Here is a 20,210-nt window from a genome sequence, read left to right as displayed (position 1 = left end):
GAGATGATGTGCCTCAAAGTTTTATACCACCAAATTCTAAGCATGCAAATTTTAAATGAGAAAAATTCAATAGTACCCTTGAAGACATTTAAAAAATTATTTTTTTTAAAAAGCACTTTTTAGGAGGCAATTGTTATACCCAAATTTTGGCTAACAACCAGAAGCTGGCACGTTACAAGGGAAGGAATATGAGTCAACTCAATAATTTTATTATTAAATTTCATTATTAAATACAATTTAATAACTCGTTTAAGAAATTACGGTTGATAGAAATATTCAAACTCGCTACCATGTAAGCAGATGCGAGATAAGAGTAATAACTATTACCCGTTGACATTGGCGAGAAAATATGTCCATCTCGGGATAGACAGAGTACATAATAGAAGTTATTCAAGACGAGATAACCAAGAGTTTGCAGCCCATTAACCCACATACTTGGGAATAAGAGCTTGCAACTAATTAATCTACATATTTGTACGTGGAGAGAATAACTACATTCATCTATCTCGCCCTCCATACGTTGAAGTAACCACCTCGCTAATATCTTCATGGTAAATGAGGACTGCAAGGAGCATTTTATCTATACTTAACATTTTTCCTACAAAGATGGTAAAGGAGGATAACTCGTACTTAGTGAGGAACAACCAACATAGTCAGCATAACTGTTTAATGATAATGATAGAAGAGCGGTTAGGTGGTTATTAAATATTATTCCATGTGCATAAAAATGAAATGTAGGAAATGTCCACATTTCATGAACAATTATGAATGATTAGATCTCAAGGAAAAATAATTGTCACCCCATAAACCTACAAATAGAGACAGAATCCAGGATAAAAAAGACGACGAATTTGAGAAAAAAGCTAGATATTATATTTATTGAGATTATTGTACTCTGTATCCCAATTATTATCCCTAATAATATGGACTCATGGAGTATATACATTTTTACTTCAAAATCACACAAAAATATCTAGTGTTCATTTATTATTATAATTAACTATGTGATATATTTATTACAAAAAAGGTTTATATATTTGATTAACGAAAATTTGCGTTAACATATGAAATTTGAGAAAGAAAGATATGTTATTTAATAAAGTGGCAAAATTGAAACCCGTAGGGCCCACAAGGGTTTAATTTTAAAGCTATTTTATCTTTTTTTTAATCTATATTTAAACCCTAATCTAACCTTAATAAGTACAGTATAAATAGATAATTATAGGCTCTTATTTGTTAGATGCTGATAACCTAATTTTACTTTGTCAGACAAATAAGAGAGCTCCTATAATTTTCGAATTCCCTTATCTTCTCCCCTCTTAAATTTGTACCCTATAGTGAAGAGAGTACATGTCTACACATATCAAGTCAATACTCAATCATAGTGTGGAAGATTGTGAAGAATTCCATCACCTAAGAAGATCTAGGTTCTGATCTTGGTAATACTCTACGACAGAAAGGAACAAGGGTTAACAATCTGAACAGAATGAGCCATTATATTCTGCTGCCACTAATGTAAGGTTTTCTATAAATTTATATGTATTTATTTCATTATTTTAGGAAATTCATGTTTAGGATGTTAGATTATAGATTATAATCAAACATACATGTTAGTAAATCTAGATCCTAGTCAAATAAGTTCCAACAACAACAAGCATAGTACGACGATACTAGATCCTCTAGATACACACAAATAATTTCTCAAAAGTTAAACTAGGAAAACTTAATTAGAGCGACAGTAAAAATACATAAAAGTCCAAACTTGGAGAGATGATGATACACACAAAGCTAGCCATACTCTTGATATGTCTCAAAGAATCACAATCCTAAAGAGCATGATGAATAGTCTCCAGGCCTTTCAAACATAAAGGGTAAGAAGTAGCCAATTGAATATCTCTATACGCTAGATTGCAAAAAGTAGACAACAAATTATGACCAACTTTCCATAAGAAATGCTTCACTTTAACAGGTAAGTTCAATTTCCACAACTTAGACCATAACAATGTACCTTCATTAGATCCTGAAGCCTTACGAATCCCATGCTATTAATGAATTAAAATCATAATTATCACATAAATTATAACTATAATATAAAAAAAAACCATTATAACAATGAGATTTTATTTAAGTATAAAAGAAGAAATTTTTAAAAGTACCATTGTTAAATTCAATAAAAGGAAATCATCCATTGATTTTTATTTTTGTTAAGATAATACATATAAACGAGAGTGAAAAAGCAAAATGGTTGATTTTTTGAACATGTTTCAAATTGCGATAACTAATCGCCTAATGGCAGTCGAGCAAGTATACCCCCATCATGTAACCGTTTAGGACATCTCTCTTCCAAGGATAATACAAATAAAAGAGCAAAAATGCAAAATGATGTTAGAATTAATATTATGGACTAATATAATCATAGGTTTAATACCATAAACACAATCATTAACTATGTGCCCAATATTCTCAACAACTATAATGGGATGGTTAATAATTAATTAATGTATCAGAGGCACATGAGAGCACCCTAAAACTAAAATTGGCCCATTAAATTATAGCCCACCACTAATTATACACATTAACCTAATAAGCCCAATAAAACCCCTTAGGGTTAGGTGTTGGATATAAAATGGGCTAATATGTGTTTAGTATAAGGTGAGTGTGTGTGTGGTGATAAGGAATTGAGTTTGCTATCATAAGTTCCTCTTCTACCATCTTAGGGATACATTGAAGGATTTTGTTGTCATAGCAACAATAGAAAATGCCAATATGGGAGGTATGTGTATTTCATATTTTGTGTTTTGTGATGCTCTAAATAAAGTATTGATCTTGGAGTTAATGATTATGAGTAATAATGTTTAATGTGTGTTTGGATAGCTTATAATCTATGTGAATGTTTAACAATTGGTATCAAGAGCTAGTATATTTGATTTTAGAGCTCCATAATATTTTTTTTGAACTAACCCATTTTATTTTCCAAATCTAAAAATTATTATATTATTTTATTTTTCAGATTAATGTGTTTAAAGTTGTGTAAATATGAGATTTACTATTTTAAATGGGTCTATATATGTTTTGGATGGATATTTTGTTTATTTTCTATTGTTGTGGAGGTGAAACCCATTTTTGGATATATGTTATATGGGTACTGTTTTTATTTTGTGAAAATATATGAAATGGATGTTGGAAATTGATAGAGTATTGAAAATGGAACAAAACCCCTTAAGCGGCGTCGGTTTTGGTGACCGGAGATGGTCTATACGACCGGGTCACGAACCGGGTCGCGCCAATCCGGGTTGTAGACCCGCGGACCCATGTGTGGGTTTTTTGGGTGATAGGGACGACAGAAAATGACATGTCGTTTGCCTCTATCGGGCAAAAACGACATGTCGTACGCCTTTCGGTTCAGCCCTCACCGAGAAAAAAACGACGGGTCGTTTTTCCTGACCCTTTGGATGTCGTTCGGGGCAAACGACATGTCGTACGATAATAGGTCCAACCCCCTTTAGCAGCGCAAAACGACGGGTCGTTTCATGACCCCTGATGCATGTTGTTTTCACCAAACGACATGTCATTTTTCCAAAATGACATGTCGTACGACAATTTAAAAAAAAAAGGAGGGAAAGAAAATGAGGGCGTGAGGGGGCGTGCAAGGTCAAATTTTGGGCCATTTTTCACCAATTTATTATATTTTTAGCATTCTATCATTTCCACATCTTAATTTTATGCATAATATTAATTCATGAATTTATTCATAATCTTAGTTATTAATATTATCTTGTTATGGCATAAATTAATGTTTATTTAAACAATTAGTGCTTATTTTCTTACCTATCATAAGATCAAGCATGGAAAATTATTTGGTAATGAGGAACATTTAAATATTAATTTATTTAAATATTGTATCTTCCTCCAATATAAGATTAAGATCCTTATAAGTAATTAATTATCCTATCGATAATAATTGCTTGTTAAGGATGCTTAATATGGTGAAGAAAATTTATTAAATATTATGAATCACAATTTATCTATCATTTCAATAGTAAATTAATGTATTTGATTATAATATTTAATAGATTGTTCTTACCTGTGTATGAGTTCTACTTTATTAATTTTGTCTAAGAACTCTAGCATACATAATGATCATTTGTTATTTTGTGATCATTTATTTATGAGAAAAAGAGCATAAATGACATGATTTTGTAATAACATGCATTTAATGGTTATTGCTCTTGTTTCTCTTTCAACTTTAAGCATTCCAAGAACCTCTACCATGTTGACATTGAATGGAACCAACCACAAACAGTGGGTACAATCTCTCATGTTGAATTTGACTCTAATGAGAGTGGATTTGGCCTTGAGAATGGATACACCGCCTAAACCTGCTGATGATGCCACTGAAAAGGATAAGAAATCCTATGAGGATTGGGAGCATTCCAATCGCTGTTCTTTGATGCTTGCGAGGTATCACATGGATGAGTCCATTCGTGATAGTATTCCTCAGATTGAAAATGCAAAGGATTTTCTTGCTGCCATTAAGGAAAAGTACAAAAAGTTCTCAAAGAATGAGAAAAATGAGTGCTTGACTTTTTTCCATCGCACTAATTATGCTGATACGGGTGATATTAGAGCCCACATTGACAAGCTCATGGGTTGTTACCAAAAGCTCAAGGGCATGGGATTGGATCTTGGTGAGGATTACATGGTGTGGTTTATGATGGAAACCATTCCTTCTCAATTTGATTCGATCAGATTAAGCTACAATTCTCAAAAGGAGCAATGGATCATTGAGGAGATGACTGCTATTCTTGCCAAAGAAGAAGAGGACATGAAAAAGGGGAGAGCAAAAAGTATTTCCATGGTGATCAATCCAAACAATTCTCACAAGAGAAAGTTCACTCCCAACAACTCTGGTGACCTAAGGTTTCATAAGAAGAAAGCCACCAATCCTAAGGAAAATAGACAAGCAAGCTTTTCTTCAACTGGTCACAAGAATGAGTTTTTCAAAGGGAAGTGCGACTTTTGTCAATGCTTCGGGCATAAGAAAGTTGATTGTCGAAAGCTCAAAGCTCACTTAGAGAAGAAAGGTAATTGTCTTGTGATGGTTTGTTTGGAATCCAATATTATTAATGTGCCCTCAAACACTTGGTGGTTAGATACTGGTGCTACAATTCATGTTACGAATTTTTACAGGCAGTGACATGTCAAAGAAGGTCGAGTAGGTTGGAGGAGTATGTGTACATGGGAGACGATACTAAAGTCAGAGTTAAATTTTTTGGGACTATTAAACTGCAGCTGAATGAATACTAGGGATTTTTTTGGAGTTGCACGATGTTGCTTATTTACCCTCCATTAGGAGGAATTGGATCTCTATATCTATTTTGGATAGACTAGGTTATAGTCTTCATTTTAGATCTGGAATACTGACTTTGTATCGTGACTCTATGTTGGTTGGAAATGGAACTTTGTGTGGAAACTTATATAAGATTGATTTACTTGATGTTGTTCCTATTACTTCTCCCTCTTGTCCTTCTTCTTCTTCTCTTAATATTGTTGTTGGTTCTAAACGTGTAAGATCAGATTTGAAATCTTCCATGTTTTGGCACAAACGTTTAGGCCATATTTCTAGAGATAGAATGGAGAGATTGGTGAAAGATGGTCTACTTCAGGATCTCGATTTCTCCGATTTAACTGCCGGTGTTGATTGTATAAAAGAAAAGTTGACTGCCAAGGTTAGAAAGAGTAAGTCAGACAGATCCGTAGATGTGTTAGAGCTTATTCATACTGATATTTGTGGGTCTTTTGTTCCACCTGCTATGGGTGGTTATAAATACTTTATCACCTTCATTGATGATTTTTCCCGATATGGCCATGTTGAGCTCATTCGTGAAAAATCTGAATCTTTAGATGCCTTTAAGATTTTCAAGACAAATGTTGAGCTTCAAAAGGGAAAGAAGATTAAAGCTGTCGATTCCGATAGAGGTGGAGAATATTATGGGCGTTATGATGAAACTTGAAGGAACCCTGGGCCTTTTGCCAAATACTTGCTGGAATGTGGTATTGATGCAAGATATACAATGCCAGGGACCCCACCCCCCCAACAAAATGGAATTGCTGAAAGAAGAAATCGCACACTTCTTGACATGGTACGTTGTATGTTGATTCATTCTAGCTTGCCAGAATTTTTGTAGGGTGAGGCATTAATGATTGTTGCTTATATCTTGAATCAAGTGCCTAGCAAGTCTGTCCCAAAGACACCATACGAGTTGTGGTTAGGCAAGAAACCGAGTTTGAGTCATTTTCATGTTTGGGGATGTAAAGTTGAAGTAAGGCCCTATAACCCACAATCTAAGAAGCTTGATCCAAAGACTACCAGCGGCTATTTTGTAGGCTACACTATTGGTTCAAGGGGTTCTAGATTCTATTGTCCTTCTCACACCACCAGGATGATAGAATCAGATAGAGCTGTCTATTTTGAAGATGAATTTGGTTCAAGTCAAGGGTCAAGAGAAATTGTATTCAGGGTAGAACGTATTTATGTCCCTGTACCTGTTGCTTCCGTTTCCGCTCCTACTATTGATCCTGTGATTGAACAAATTCCAATAGAAGCTCATGATGAACCTCAGAATCATATTCAAGATGAAAATAATGATATTGAGGGTGGTAAAGTTGTGTTGAGAAGATCAAAGAGAGCTCGCAAACCTGCTATTCATGATGACTACCTTGTCTATTTGCAAGAACATAATTATGATGTGAGAGACGCTTCTGAACCAGTTACTTATCAAGAAGCCATGAGGAGTCCTCAATCTAAGTTATGGTTGAATGCAATGACAGATGAGTCAAGTTCCATGTCGCAAAACAAAGTATGGAATTTAGTTGTCCTACCGAAAGGTTGCAGACCCATTGGGTACAAATGGGTTTACAAGATCAAATATGACTCAAGTGGGCAGCCAGTAAAGTATAAGGCTAGACTTGTTGCTAAAGGATATAGCCAGAGATAAGGCATTGATTTCAAACAAACATTCTCACTTGTCTCTACCAAAGATTCTTTGTGAATTATCATGGCTATGGTTGCTCATTTTGATTTGGAACTTGAACAAATGGATGTAAAAATTGCCTTTCTAAATGGAGATTTGTATGAAGATATCTACATGACTCAACCTGTTGGTTTTGAGGAGCCTGGCAAGGAGCATATGGTTTGCAAGCTCAATAAGTCTATTTATGGACTTAAACAAGCATCAAGGCAGTGGTATCTCAAGTTTGATGCAGTTGTCACTGCAAATGGTAAATGGTTTCATGGAGAATAAAGTTGATCAATGTATATACATGAAGGTCAGTTGGAGCAGCTTCACCTTTCTGGTACTGTATGTTGATGATATTTTGCTTGCTTCTAATGATACAAAATCTGTTGTATGAGACAAAGCAGTTGTAATCTGACCATTTTGATATGAAAGACCTTGGTTAGGCTTCATATGTACTTGGGATACAGATCCTACGAGATAGAACTAAAGGTATTCTTCGTTTGTCTCAGAGAACTTACATTGATCTGATTTTGAAAAGATTCAATATGCATGCTTGTTCACCTGGAAAGGCACCAATAGTGAAAGGTGATAAATTCTCAAAGGGCCAATGTCCACAAAATGATAAAGAGAGAGATGAAATGAAAGTGGTTCCTTATGCGTCAGTTGTGGGTAGCCAGATGTACACTTAAGTATGCACACACCCTGATATTGCTTTTGTTGTTGGCGTGTTGGGAAGGTACTTGAGTGATCCTGGACTTAGCCATTGGAAAGCAGCTAAGAAAGTCATGCGGTATCTTCAGGGTACCAAGGATCATATGTTGACTTATCGACGAGCTGACACTCTTGATATAGTTGGGCTTAGTGACGCCGATTATGCAGGATGCGTGAATGATAAGAAATCCACATCAGGCTACATTTTCATGATGGTTGGAGGAGCTGTTTCGTGGAAAAGTGTCAAACAGACACTCACAGCATCCTCAACAATGTGTTAACTCAAACTTTTCGATCTCCTTGTTTTGATGATTAGCAAATATTTGATTATTATTTGTTACTAATGATTTATTGATTTTGTAGCAAATTTAAAAGAGAAAATAAATATTTTGGTATTTTTACCAAACTTTTAAAAGCAACACTAAATGGACTCAACAAGCATATCAAGAGCAAAAGATTCATCAAGGGATCAACAACTCAAGACCCTATTCAAAAGAGGTCTTCAAAATCCCAAAGTCAAAAAGTCAACCCGAAAGTCAAAGTCAAAGTCAAAGTCAAGGTCAACTCTCGGGAAAAATCAACTTGGGATCAAAAACATGCAAATCAAGCTAGGAGGCTCATCCACATCAAGACTACTCAAAATTAAATGGTATAAATCTAATTTAGTCTTGTTAAAGTGATTTGCATAGCACACTAAGTTTTTATAAATTTGAATTTTGGCCCATTCACTAACTTGTGCAACAAGTTTTCTCACACGATAGTTCAAAAATTTTTTTGATTGAATTTCTAAATTACATTTTGTTTAACTAAGAGAACAAAGTTGGAATTTCTGAAATCGGATAATCGAGTAAGAAGTTATGCGCGTTTAAGTCCCGAAAATTGGCACTTTTGCCCTTTGGTCGGTCATCGGAATTCGGATGGCAACCGAAATTCGGTTGCAATCAATCCGGAATTCCGGTTCCCATCCGGACTTCCGGTTCATGGCTGACCCCACCTCGGGAAACGTGCTAACGGCTATAAACGGCTAGTTTTTCATCAGGCTCTTATATAAACTCGATTTTTCTTTCAAAAAATAAGTTGGTTGAGCATTTATTACATATATCTAACCTATCTAAGTGAGATTAAGGAGCTTCTAAGTTTGAAATCCAAACCAACACATTTCACACACTTTGAGCAAAATTTTATTTTATTCATCTTAAGTGTGCTTGCTTTTCACTCTAGGTTTCCATTGTATCATCATATTTCTAGAGTGATTTTAGCTTGTATATCGAACACATTTCCATATTGTGATTGAGGTGAGGTTGGCACCGGTTTTGTAAACAACCCGGGAAATAGTGAGATTGGCACTTTAACAATCGAGAAAGAGGTTAATAGTCCTCGGGGTGCGAAACTATTGTAAGAGGTTTGGAAATACCTTGGTGAAAATTTCTCGGTTGTAAGGGTTAGTCGAAGCCCCGATTAACTTGGCTCGATATTGGAACTCAAAGCTAGGTCCATAGCTTTGAAGACCAAGGACGTAGGTGGCATAGTTCTACCGAACCTTGTAAAAATCGAGAGTTTGCATTTTCTAATCCTTAAACTCTTTACTTTACAAGTTTAATTATTTGTCTTAATATATTGATTGCCATACTACTTGCTTTTACTTGATTAATTGACTAATTGCATAATTTAGTGTTAAAAGTTTTAATTTTAAAATTAGTTTAATTTTCCAATTCACCCCCCTCTTGGAAACATATCTTGGGCTAACAATTGGTATCAGAGCAAGGGCTCAAATTATTTGATTAGATTTCACAATCTAGAGCATGGCGTTTCCAAGTAATTCACAAAATAACATGTTAGAAGGTTTTAGCACAAATAGAGCACCATACTTCAATGGAGTAGATTTTCCTTATTGGAAAATTAGAATGGAAACTTACCTTCAATCTATTGACTATGATTTGTGGCATATTGTGTCTAGTGGTCCTTATGTTGCTAAACATGTCATAAATGGTGTTGAAGTAATTAAGACTTATGAAGCATATGATGAAAATGATAAGAAAATGCTTTCTAAAAATGCTAAAGCTAAATATGCTCTTATATGTGGTTTGGATAGAGATATTTTTAAAAATATTGAACAAGCCTCTACCGCTTATGATATGTGGAAAATGCTTGAAGTTACTCATCAAGGAACTAGTGCTATGAAGGAAACTAAAATTCAAATTTATTCCACTCAATATGAGAACTTTAAGATGAAATCGGATGAAACCATTGTTAATATGTATACTCGCTTCACTTTACAATTACTAATGGTTTGAACTATCTTGGCAAGGTACTTACTCAAAAGGATATGGTGACCAAGATTTTGAGAAGTCTCACCAAGACTTATCAAGGAAAGGTGGTTGCCATTCAAGAAGCCAAGGATCTCTCGACACTTCCCTTGGAAGAACTAAGTAGCTCAGCTAAGCTCATGAACCATGAAATTTTCATGAGTGCTCGAAGAAGGAAGTTGAAAGAAAAAGAAGACTATTGCATTCAAGTCTTCCTCCTCCCATGCCATTAGTGAAGAAGATGAGGAAAGTCTATGTAGTGACATGGAGGACTTGGCACTCTTCTCTACAGAAATACAAAAAGTTCATGAAATTCAAAAAGAACTTTGGGAAGAGGCCACCTGAGGGAGTGACTCAAAGAAAGAAAAAGCAAAGATGATCCACCAATTTGCTTTGAGTGCAAGAAGCTTGGGACATATGAAGATGGATTGTCCAATGAGAAAGAAGAACAAATACAAAGGAAGGGCAATGTTGGCGGATTGGCTCAATAGTGACGAAGAGGACTCCGAAGAAGAAGGAAAGAATGAAGTGGCAAACATGTGCATGATGGCACTTGATGATGGGGTAAGCATTTCTAACCAAAATGATTGTGATAGTGAAAATGATGATGATAACTTAGAAATGTCATATGATGAGTTGTCTAATTCATTTAAGGAACTATTTGATGATTTTGGTAAATTGCTTGTTAAAAACCAAAACTTAGAGAGAAGACCAACATGCTTTTAAAAGAAATTGAGATTTTGAAAATAAATGAAAAAGAACTTATAGCTAAATCTCAATGTGCTACATGTGCTTCACATAAGAAAGAAATTATTGATTTGAAAGCCCATGTGAGAAGCCTAAAAAATGACATATACACCTTCACTAGAGGTAAGGAAGGCTATGATCTCATGGTGGGAAACCAATCATGTGGTTTTTCAAAAAATGGTATTGGTTATGATCCTAGTAAGAAACAAAAATTTTTGAGAAACTTTTTTGTGAAATCATCTAGTCTACCTCACTTTACATGCACATATTGTACAGAGATGGTCATACTATTTCCTATTGTCATGTAAAGAAATTTGCATATCTAGGCAAGACTAAATGGGTACGAAAGGGTTAGAACTAACATGAATGGACCCAAAGTTATATGGGTACCAAAAGCCAACAAATGAACTTGTTTTTGTAGGAATCAACAAGAAAGAGCCAAAGCTTATGGTTCTTGGATAGTGGATGTTCAAAGCATATGACCGGTGATCCATCAAGATTTTCAAGCTTCAAAAGCAAGGAAAGTGGCTTTGTCACTTTTGGAGACAATTCAAAAGGAAAAATCTTGGGCATTGGTGATATCGGTAACATATACTCTCCATGTATTAAAAATGTGCTTCTTGTTGATAATCTTAAACATAACTTGCTTAGTATTAGTCAATTATGTGATATAGGTTTTCGTGTTGTGTTTGAATCCTCAAAATGCTCCATTGAAAATGTTTCAACCAATGAAGTTATTTTCCTTGGAGTAAGGAAGGATAATGTGTATGTTATTGATGTTGACTCTTTTGATAGTAAAAATAAATGTTTAACCGTTATGAATGATAATTCTTGGTTGTGGCATAGAAGATTAGGACATGCTAGTATGGATTCTATTTCAAAATTGGTTAGAAAGGATCTCGTTATTGGTTTGCCATCTATTAGTTTGTTAAAGATAAACTTTGTGATGCATGCCAATTTGGAAAACAAATTAAAACATCTTTTCATTCCAAGAAAGAAATTTCAACTACTAGACCTTTGCAATTGCTTCATATTGATTTATTTGGTCCTTCTAGAATTGCTAGTCTTGGTGGTAAATACTATGCATTTGTAATTGTTGATGATTTTTCAAGATTTACTTGGGTTATTTTCTTGACTCTTAAAAGTGATGTTTTGGAAAACTTTGTCAAATTTTGCAAAAATGTGCAAAATGAAAAAGGATATTCTATTACCTCCGTTAGGAGTGACCATGGTGGTGAGTTTGACAATGATGCCTTAGAATTGTTTTGTGATGATCATGGTTTTAACCATAACTTTTCGGCACAAGAACTCCACAACAAAATGGAGTTGTCGAAAGGAAGAATAGAACAATTCAAGAAATGGCTAGGTCAATGCTAAATGAAATTTCATTACCAAAATATTTTTGGGCCGAGGCCGTCAATACTTCTTGTTATATTTTGAATCGTGTTTTCATTAGGCCCAACATGAATAAAACCCCTTATGAGCTTTGGAAAGGAAGAAAACCCAACATTGGCTATTTTAAAGTTTTTGGATGCAAATGTTACATTTTAAACACCAAGGACAACCTTGGAAAATTTGATGCTAAATCCGATGTTGGAGATTTTTATAGGGTATTCAACACATAGTAAAGCTTATAGAATTTATAACAAAAAGAACTAATGTTGTTGAAGAATCTATTCATGTTGCATTTGATGAGACTAACCCGCCTACGAGCAAAAGTTTAGATGATGATGTTGTAGGTTTGGGAGATGAAGTTCAAAATCTCGAAATAGGAGAGACTTCAATGCTCCTTCACAAACTCCCAAAGAGGAACCACCGTGGAAAAGGAAAATGAAAGCCAAGGTATGAACTCTAACCTTCCACATGAGTGGAAATTCAAAAGTGCTCATCCTATAGACCAAATTCTAGGTGATCCTTCTCTAGGTGTCACTACTAGAAACTCCCTTAGAAACTTGTGTAATTTCATTGCTTTTATTTCTCAAATTGAACCAAAGAATTTTAAAGAGGCCGAAGTTGATGAATTTTGGCTTCTAGCTATGCAAGAAGAAATAAATCAATTTATAAGAAATAATGTTTGGGAGTTAGTTCCAAGACAGTCACATCAATCGGTGATTGGAACAAAATGGGTCTATAGAAATAAGGTAGATGAGCATGGGGTCATTGTGCGTAACAAGGCTAGATTAGTGGCCCAAGGTTACAATCAAGAAGAAGGAATTGATTATGAGGAAACCTTTGCCCCCGTGTAGCAAGACTTGAGTCCATTAGAATGTTGTTAGCTTTTGCATGCCACAAGAATTTTATCTTGTATCAAATGGATGTAAAAAGTGCATTCTTAAATGGGTACATTATGGAAGAGGTTTATGTCTCTCAACCACCGGTTTTCAAAATCATAAATACCTAACCATGTTTACAAATTGAAAAAGGCTTTATATGGTTTAAAGCAAGCTCCTAGAGCTTGGTATGAAAGATTAAGCACTTTTCTTATTTCAAATGGTTTTTCAATGGGAAAAGCGGATAATACACTTTTTATAAAAAGAAAATCCAAAGACATTATTATAGTACAAATTTATGTTGATGATATTATCTTTGGTGCTACTAATGATGCTCTTTGTGAAGAATTTTCTAAGTGTATGCATAGTGAGTTTGAGATGAGCATGATGGGAGAACTCAACTTTTTTCTTGGACTTCAAATCAAGCAACAAAAAGATGGCATATTCATAGGTCAAACTAAGTACATCAAGGATCTTCTTCAAAAGTTTGACTTGGCAAATGCAAAGTCCATGAATACACCCATGAGCACATCCATAAAGATGGACAAAGATGAAAGCGGTAAGAATGTGGACATCACCAAGTATCGAGGTATGATTGGCTCTTTATTATATTTAACCGCTAGTAGACCGGATATTTTGTTTAGTGTTGGTCTTTGTGCTAGGTACCAATCTTGTCCTAAAGAATCCCACTTAAGTGCGTTAAAAGAATATTTAGATACTTGATAGGCACAATGAATCTAGGACTTTGGTACCCCGAAGAACTCAAACTTTGAAATAGTTAGCTACTCGGATGCGAGCTTTGCCGGTTGTAAGACGGATAGAAAAAGTACTAGTGGAACTTGTCACTTTTTAGGAAATTCCTTAGAGTCATGGTTTAGCAAGAAACAAAACTCGGTAGCTCATCCACAACCGAAGGCCGAATATATAGCCGCGGGTAGTTGTTGTGCACAAATACTTTGGATGAAACAAACTCTTAAGGATTTTGATATTGATTTTGAATGTACACCCATAAAGTGTGATAACACTAGTGCCATTAACCTCTCTAAGAATCCAATATTGCATTCTAGAGCCAAGCATATTGACATAAGGCACCAACTTCCTTAGAGATCATATCCAAAGAGGTGATATTATGCTAGACTTTGTAAGCCTTAGTGAATTCCAATTAGCGGATATATTCACCAAGCCTCTTAGTGATGAGAGATTTAGTTTCATTAGAAGAGAGCTAGGAATGACCAACTTAGATGAAATATAAGGTTTGCTAGCTATGAAAAAAAAAAAATTTCATATCTCTTTACTTACTTATTTATGCATAATTGTTCCAAATATGATATTAATGAGATTTATATGCATAGATGTGAAAATTTATTGATACTTGACCTATATGAACTATCCTTGTTGAAAAACTTAAAATTATAGGTCAAAATGTGGATTTTTGGTGAACTTTGGACTTGTTTTTAAACAAGTGAACATGTGAATTTTTGCATATTTGATTTTCTTATGTGTCTATATGCTTGAATATGTGAAATAGAGTGTATTTAGTATGCCTATAGGTTTGCATTGATTGAAATTTGCATGAAACAAATTTTTGGTACCTCACTTGTTGAATTTTTAGATTTTTAGGCCTAAAAGAGTGTTTTTCGCCAAACTACTCTCATTTTTCAACATTTTTTGATTCCGTAAGTTTGTACACCTCACATTTTATTTTATAAAACTGCTGGAAAAAGAATTTTTCAATTTCGTTGCATAAAACTCATTTTTGGTACGGTTCTAGTTTTCTTGGCAATTTTCGAAAAACTTACGTAAATCGTCATTTTTCATTATTTTTGATTTTCTTGTTTGGCAATTTTGTTTTATCATATTAAAGGTATTAGAATTGGTTTGGGGTCATTTGGGTCAAAATTGGATTTTTTAGCCCACTTTTAGAAACTTTTTTCTGTTGGTCTGTACCAACGGGAATTCGGTTGTACCATCCGGGAATCGGATGGCACGGGATCAGGCAAAGGGGCAGATTTTGTCATTTTATTGCGATTTTTTCCCTTTTTAAACCCTACCACCGAATTTTTTCCTCCCCCATTCGGAATATTTCAACCCTAATACGTGCCACTCTTTTTTCTCTCTAAAATTCTCTCTTTCAAAGCCTCATTCTCATCTTCCAATAATTAAAAAAAAAAAAAGTGTGTTCCTCATCAAAGCCTCACTCTCATCTCTTCAATGGCTTCCTCATCAGAGCTACTCGAAGAGAATGGCTAGTGCAAATCAACAAAGGGAAATAAGGGCAAAAGCAAGGCAAGAGCCCACTCTCTTCTTCAATGATGAAGATCACAACAAGTTTGTCAATGATTTCTCCTCTGAGAAAATTCTCAAAGGTAAAATTTGTGATCTCTCTAGCCTTGATTGTGTTGATTTTAGTCATCATTTTGATACCCTAGGATGGACATCTTTTATTCAAATTAACACTCCATTGTATCCTAGGCTAGTTCAAGGTTTTTATGCTTGTATTAAACCTACATTACAACCTTTAGGTGTTAGAGGAACCACTTAGAGGAGTAGCTTTTGAACTCGATGTAGCATCCGCCTTAATGACATGTTAGGAGCACCTAATGGTGGCATATTACTTGAACCCAAACTTTCTCTCAAAAATGATGCCATTTTTAACTTTGATGAGTGTTCTAGGAATATTTGTGGTGATGGCCCTTTTATTATGAGACCAAAAAGACACCAACTCACTTTAGAGGCTAAAATCCTCCACAAATTTATTGTTGCAAATCTTGCTCCTAAGTGGCCACCAAGATGAGATCAATTCCATTGATCAATTACTCATGCATCTCATTATAGCCAAAACCACACCCATCAACCTAGGCTATCTTATTTTAAAATTCATACTTGATGTGGACAAGCCTAATATGATTAAGGCACTTCCCTTTGGTTTTCTTCTTAGCTACCTTTTTCCTCTCTTAGGAATTCCTACCCTACATGAAAAGAAAAATGATCCTACCTCTAGTGACATTCTAGGATCCAAAACTTTCAAGGCTATGGGTTACAAATTCCTTAACAATGAATGGGTGTTCACACCCAAAAGAGGGCAAAGAATGCAAATTGATTTGGAGAGTGATGATGAAGAAATCAATTTGCCCGCAAGTGAAAGTGAAGAAGAAGAAGAAGAAGAAGAAGAAGAGATGCCTCCTCAAGCTCCTCCCATGCCTACTTTTCCCCAATTCAACCTTGAGGAAGCTTTCACTCGTCTTCACACTTCGGTTGACAACCAATTCCAAACCTTGCGAAATGATCTCAACTCACAATTCTCCAACCTCAACAATGACATCAACACCATGAGGAGTGACATGGTGCATGGGTTTGCTAATGTGCAAGAGGAGATGGCACAATGGAGGGCATACATGGATCGCTTTGGCCCCCCACCAAACTAGTTCTTGCATTATTTTATTTTTTTTTTTTGGCTTATTTAGTTTCTTTTTATTTTTATTTTTTTTGGTTGTGTGCAAAGGCTTCATGCCTCTTGACTTTGTGTTAGTCTTTTTTTATTTGTTGTTTGTTTGGTGTGTTGAATGTTATTTTGGATGTTATGTTTTTTTTTAATGCATTGGATTGTTGCTTTGTTTTTATTTTTATTATTTTTTTTTTCTCTTTTCTTTTATATTTTGTGAATTCCTTGCCACCCTTTTTGATGATTCAAAAGGGGGAGAACAACTATTGATTATTTTTTTGGCATCACCTCAAATTTTTTTTTGGTATCTAATTCTTTTATCATAAGTAAAAATTGAGGGGGAGTTTACAAATTCATGCAAGGTAAAATTAAAAGGTAAATTTTTTTTTTCTTGCACACATTAAGGGGGAGCTAATCCAACTTACTTTACTTAAATTTTTTCTTTCCCTTTCAAAATAATCAAATATTTGATATCATCAAAAAGGGGGAGATTGTTAACTCAAACTTTTCGATCTCCTTGTTTTGATGATTAGCAAATATTTGATTATTATTTGTTACTAATGATTTATTGATTTTGTAGCAAATTTAAAAGAGAAAATAAATATTTTGGTATTTTTACCAAACTTTTAAAAGCAACACTAAATGGACTCAACAAGCATATCAAGAGCAAAAGATTCATCAAGGGATCAACAACTCAAGACCCATTTATTCAAAGAGGTCTTCAAAATCCCAAAGTCAAAAAGTCAACCCGAAAGTCAAAGTCAAAGTCAAAGTCAAGGTCAACTCTCGGGAAAAATCAACTTGGGATCAAAAACATGCAAATCAAGCTAGGAGGCTCATCCACATCAAGACTACTCAAAATTAAATGGTATAAATCTAATTTAGTCTTGTTAAAGTGATTTGCATGCACTTTAAGTTTTTATAAATTTGAATTTTGGCCCATTCACTAACTTGTGCAACAAGTTTTCTCACCCGATAGTTCAAAAAATTTTTTGATTGAATTTCTAAATTACATTTTGTTTAACTAAGAGAACAAAGTTGGAATTTACGAAATCGGATAATCGAGTAAGAAGTTATGCGCGTTTAAGTCCGAAAATTGGCACTTTTGCCCTTTGGTCGGTCATCGAATTCGGATGGCAAGCCGAATTCGGTTGCAATCAATCCGGAATTCCGGTTCCCATCCGGACTTCGGTTCATGGCTGACCCCACCTCGGGAAACGTGCTAACGGCTATAAACGCAGCTAGTTTTTCATCAAACCTTATATAAACTCGATTTTTCTTTCAAAAAATAAGTTGGTTGAGCATTTATTACATATATCTAACCTATCTAAGTGAGATTAAGGAGCTTCTAAGTTTGAAATCCAAACCAACACATTTCACACACTTTGAGCCAAAATTTGATTTTATTCATCTTAAGTGTGCTTGCTTTTCACTCTAGGTTTCCATTGTATCATCATATTTCTAGAGTGATTTTAGCTTGTATATCAAACACATTTCCATATTGTGATTGAGGTGAGGTTGGCACCGGTTTTGTAAACAACCCGGAAATAGTGAGATTGGCACTTTAACAATCCGAGAAAGAGGTTAATAGTCCTCGGGGGTGCGAAACTATTGTAAGAGGTTTGGAAATACCTTGGTGAAAATTTCCCGGTTGTAAGGGTTAGTCAAGCCCGTTAACTTGGCTCGATATTGGAACTCAAAGCTAGGTCCATAGCTTTGAAGACCAAGGACGTAGGTGGCATAGTTCTACCGAACCTTGTAAAAATCGAGAGTTTGCATTTTCTAATCCTTAAACTCTTTACTTTACAAGTTTAATTATTTGTCTTAATATATTGATTGCCATACTACTTGCTTTTACTTGATTAATTGACTAATTGCATAATTTAGTGTTAAAAGTTTTAATTTTCCGAAATTAGTTTAAATTTCCAATTCACCCCCCCTCTTGGAAACATATCTTGGGCTAACACAATGGAGGCAGAGTATATGGTGTGTTATGAGGCTACTTGTCAGGCAATATGGTTGCGGAACTTCATTTCAGCATTGGGTGTTATGGACTTTATCTCGAGGCCGCTGAAATTGTATTGTGATAATGCCGCAGCAGTAGCTTTCTCTAGAAATGTTAGAAGTACTTCCTGTTCTAAACACATTGACATAAAGTATTATTTTGTTAAAGAGAAAGTTACAGAGTCTCTTATTTTTATTGAATACACACCTAGCACTGGCATGTTAGCAGACCCACTAATGAAAGGCTTACCCGTATGTGTATTTTGTTGGAAATTATTTTACCAGGATCTTAGATCTACTCACAAGTATGTTTATTAACACCCTAAATATGAACTTTCTAAAACGATGAAATAAACACGTATAAAGTTTAAGAAACCTTACATTGGGTGCAGCGGAATTAAATGACTCCTTCCGTTCAGATCTCTAACCCTTGTATCCTTTCTGTAGCAGAGTATTATCAAGATCTGAACCTGGATCTCTTTCTCTGAATCTTTGATGCTAAAACTCCTTTGCTGATGATCTTTCTTCACAATCTTCCTCACTATGATTGAGGTATTGTTTGCTATGTGTGGGTACTACTCTAATCACTAAGGGAATTTCAAAATATGAAGGAAGAAGAGAGAGAGAGAGGGTGGCGGCCAAGGCAGAGAGAGAAAGACTCAGGTTTTCTGATTCAGAAGTGCAATTTTCCTGAAGCCTTCACTACCTATTTATAGCAATCCACTACGGTTAGGTTTGAATTATTTGGCATTAAAATAATGAAAATATCAGTTTAAAATGCCTACAAAAGTGGCCGGCCATGGCTTATTGGGTTTGGGCCTTGCTTTTTGCAATTTTGCAATTTTAACACTTTTGTATCTGATTTTCTCAAAAATGCCAATTTTCTAATTTAACCATTTAAATGCCAATTCTAACTATTTAATAACTATAAATAATTATTAAATAATATTGTCATTTATCATATTTATTAATTGAACCATACAAAGTATCATAATTAACAAATATGCCCCTAACAACTCTTTCTTTACAATTTCGCCCTTACTTAGTGAAAATTTCACAAATAGACATAGTCTAATTTGAGAATTATAATTGATTAATCAAAACCAATTACCTGAGTCTTACAAACAATATTATCTCAACTAGTGCGGGGACCATGAGTCTATATAACCGAGCTTCCAATAAGTAGATCAAGAATTTAGCACTAAAATTCACTAACTTATTAATTCTTCGTTGAATCCACGCATAGAACTTAGAATTGCACTCTCAGTATATAGAATGCTCTATATGTTCCACCATATAGACGCATCATTAGTTATCCATTGTTATAATCCTAATTTGATCAATGATCCTCTATATGAATGATCTACACTGTAAAGGGATTAGATTACCGTAACACCCTACTATGTATTTTATCCTTAAAACACTTGACCCCGTATAAATGATATTTCAGCTTATGTGAAATGAGTACTCCACCATTTATGTTCGTTTGGTCAAGCTCGAAGGAGATCATCCTTTGGTTACTATTCGCCACATAGAAGCTATAGATTCCATGTTTATGCTAGCGCTCCCACTCAATTGCACTACCGTGTTCCCAAAATGTACGTATCACACTGACCTAAAAGTAGGCTTAACTAACAAATCAAAGAACACGAATAGCCTTTCAAGATTGAGCCTAATCATAACAGGATTAAGAACATTTGATCTAGGATCA

At 34.8% G+C, this 20,210-nt stretch overlaps 1 protein-coding gene across 1 annotated transcript; it reads left to right on the top strand.

The window, feature by feature from the left end:
• The first annotated feature begins 4,207 nt into the window (after positions 1-4,207).
• LOC133038415 (uncharacterized) lies at positions 4,208-6,014 on the top strand. Its single transcript, XM_061116558.1, has 3 exons — positions 4,208-5,084; positions 5,191-5,215; positions 5,411-6,014. The coding sequence occupies exons 1-3, from the start codon at positions 4,208-4,210 to the stop codon at positions 6,012-6,014; spliced, it is 1,506 nt and encodes a 501-aa protein (XP_060972541.1).
• Positions 6,015-20,210: the final 14,196 nt, after the last annotated feature.

The sequence above is a fragment of the Cannabis sativa genome, chromosome 5, assembly GCF_029168945.1.
Source record: "Cannabis sativa cultivar Pink pepper isolate KNU-18-1 chromosome 5, ASM2916894v1, whole genome shotgun sequence".
NCBI classification, from domain to species: domain Eukaryota; kingdom Viridiplantae; phylum Streptophyta; class Magnoliopsida; order Rosales; family Cannabaceae; genus Cannabis; species Cannabis sativa.
The sequence above is the reverse complement of the archived record's forward strand: the minus strand, read 5'-3'. Positions and strand labels throughout refer to the sequence as shown.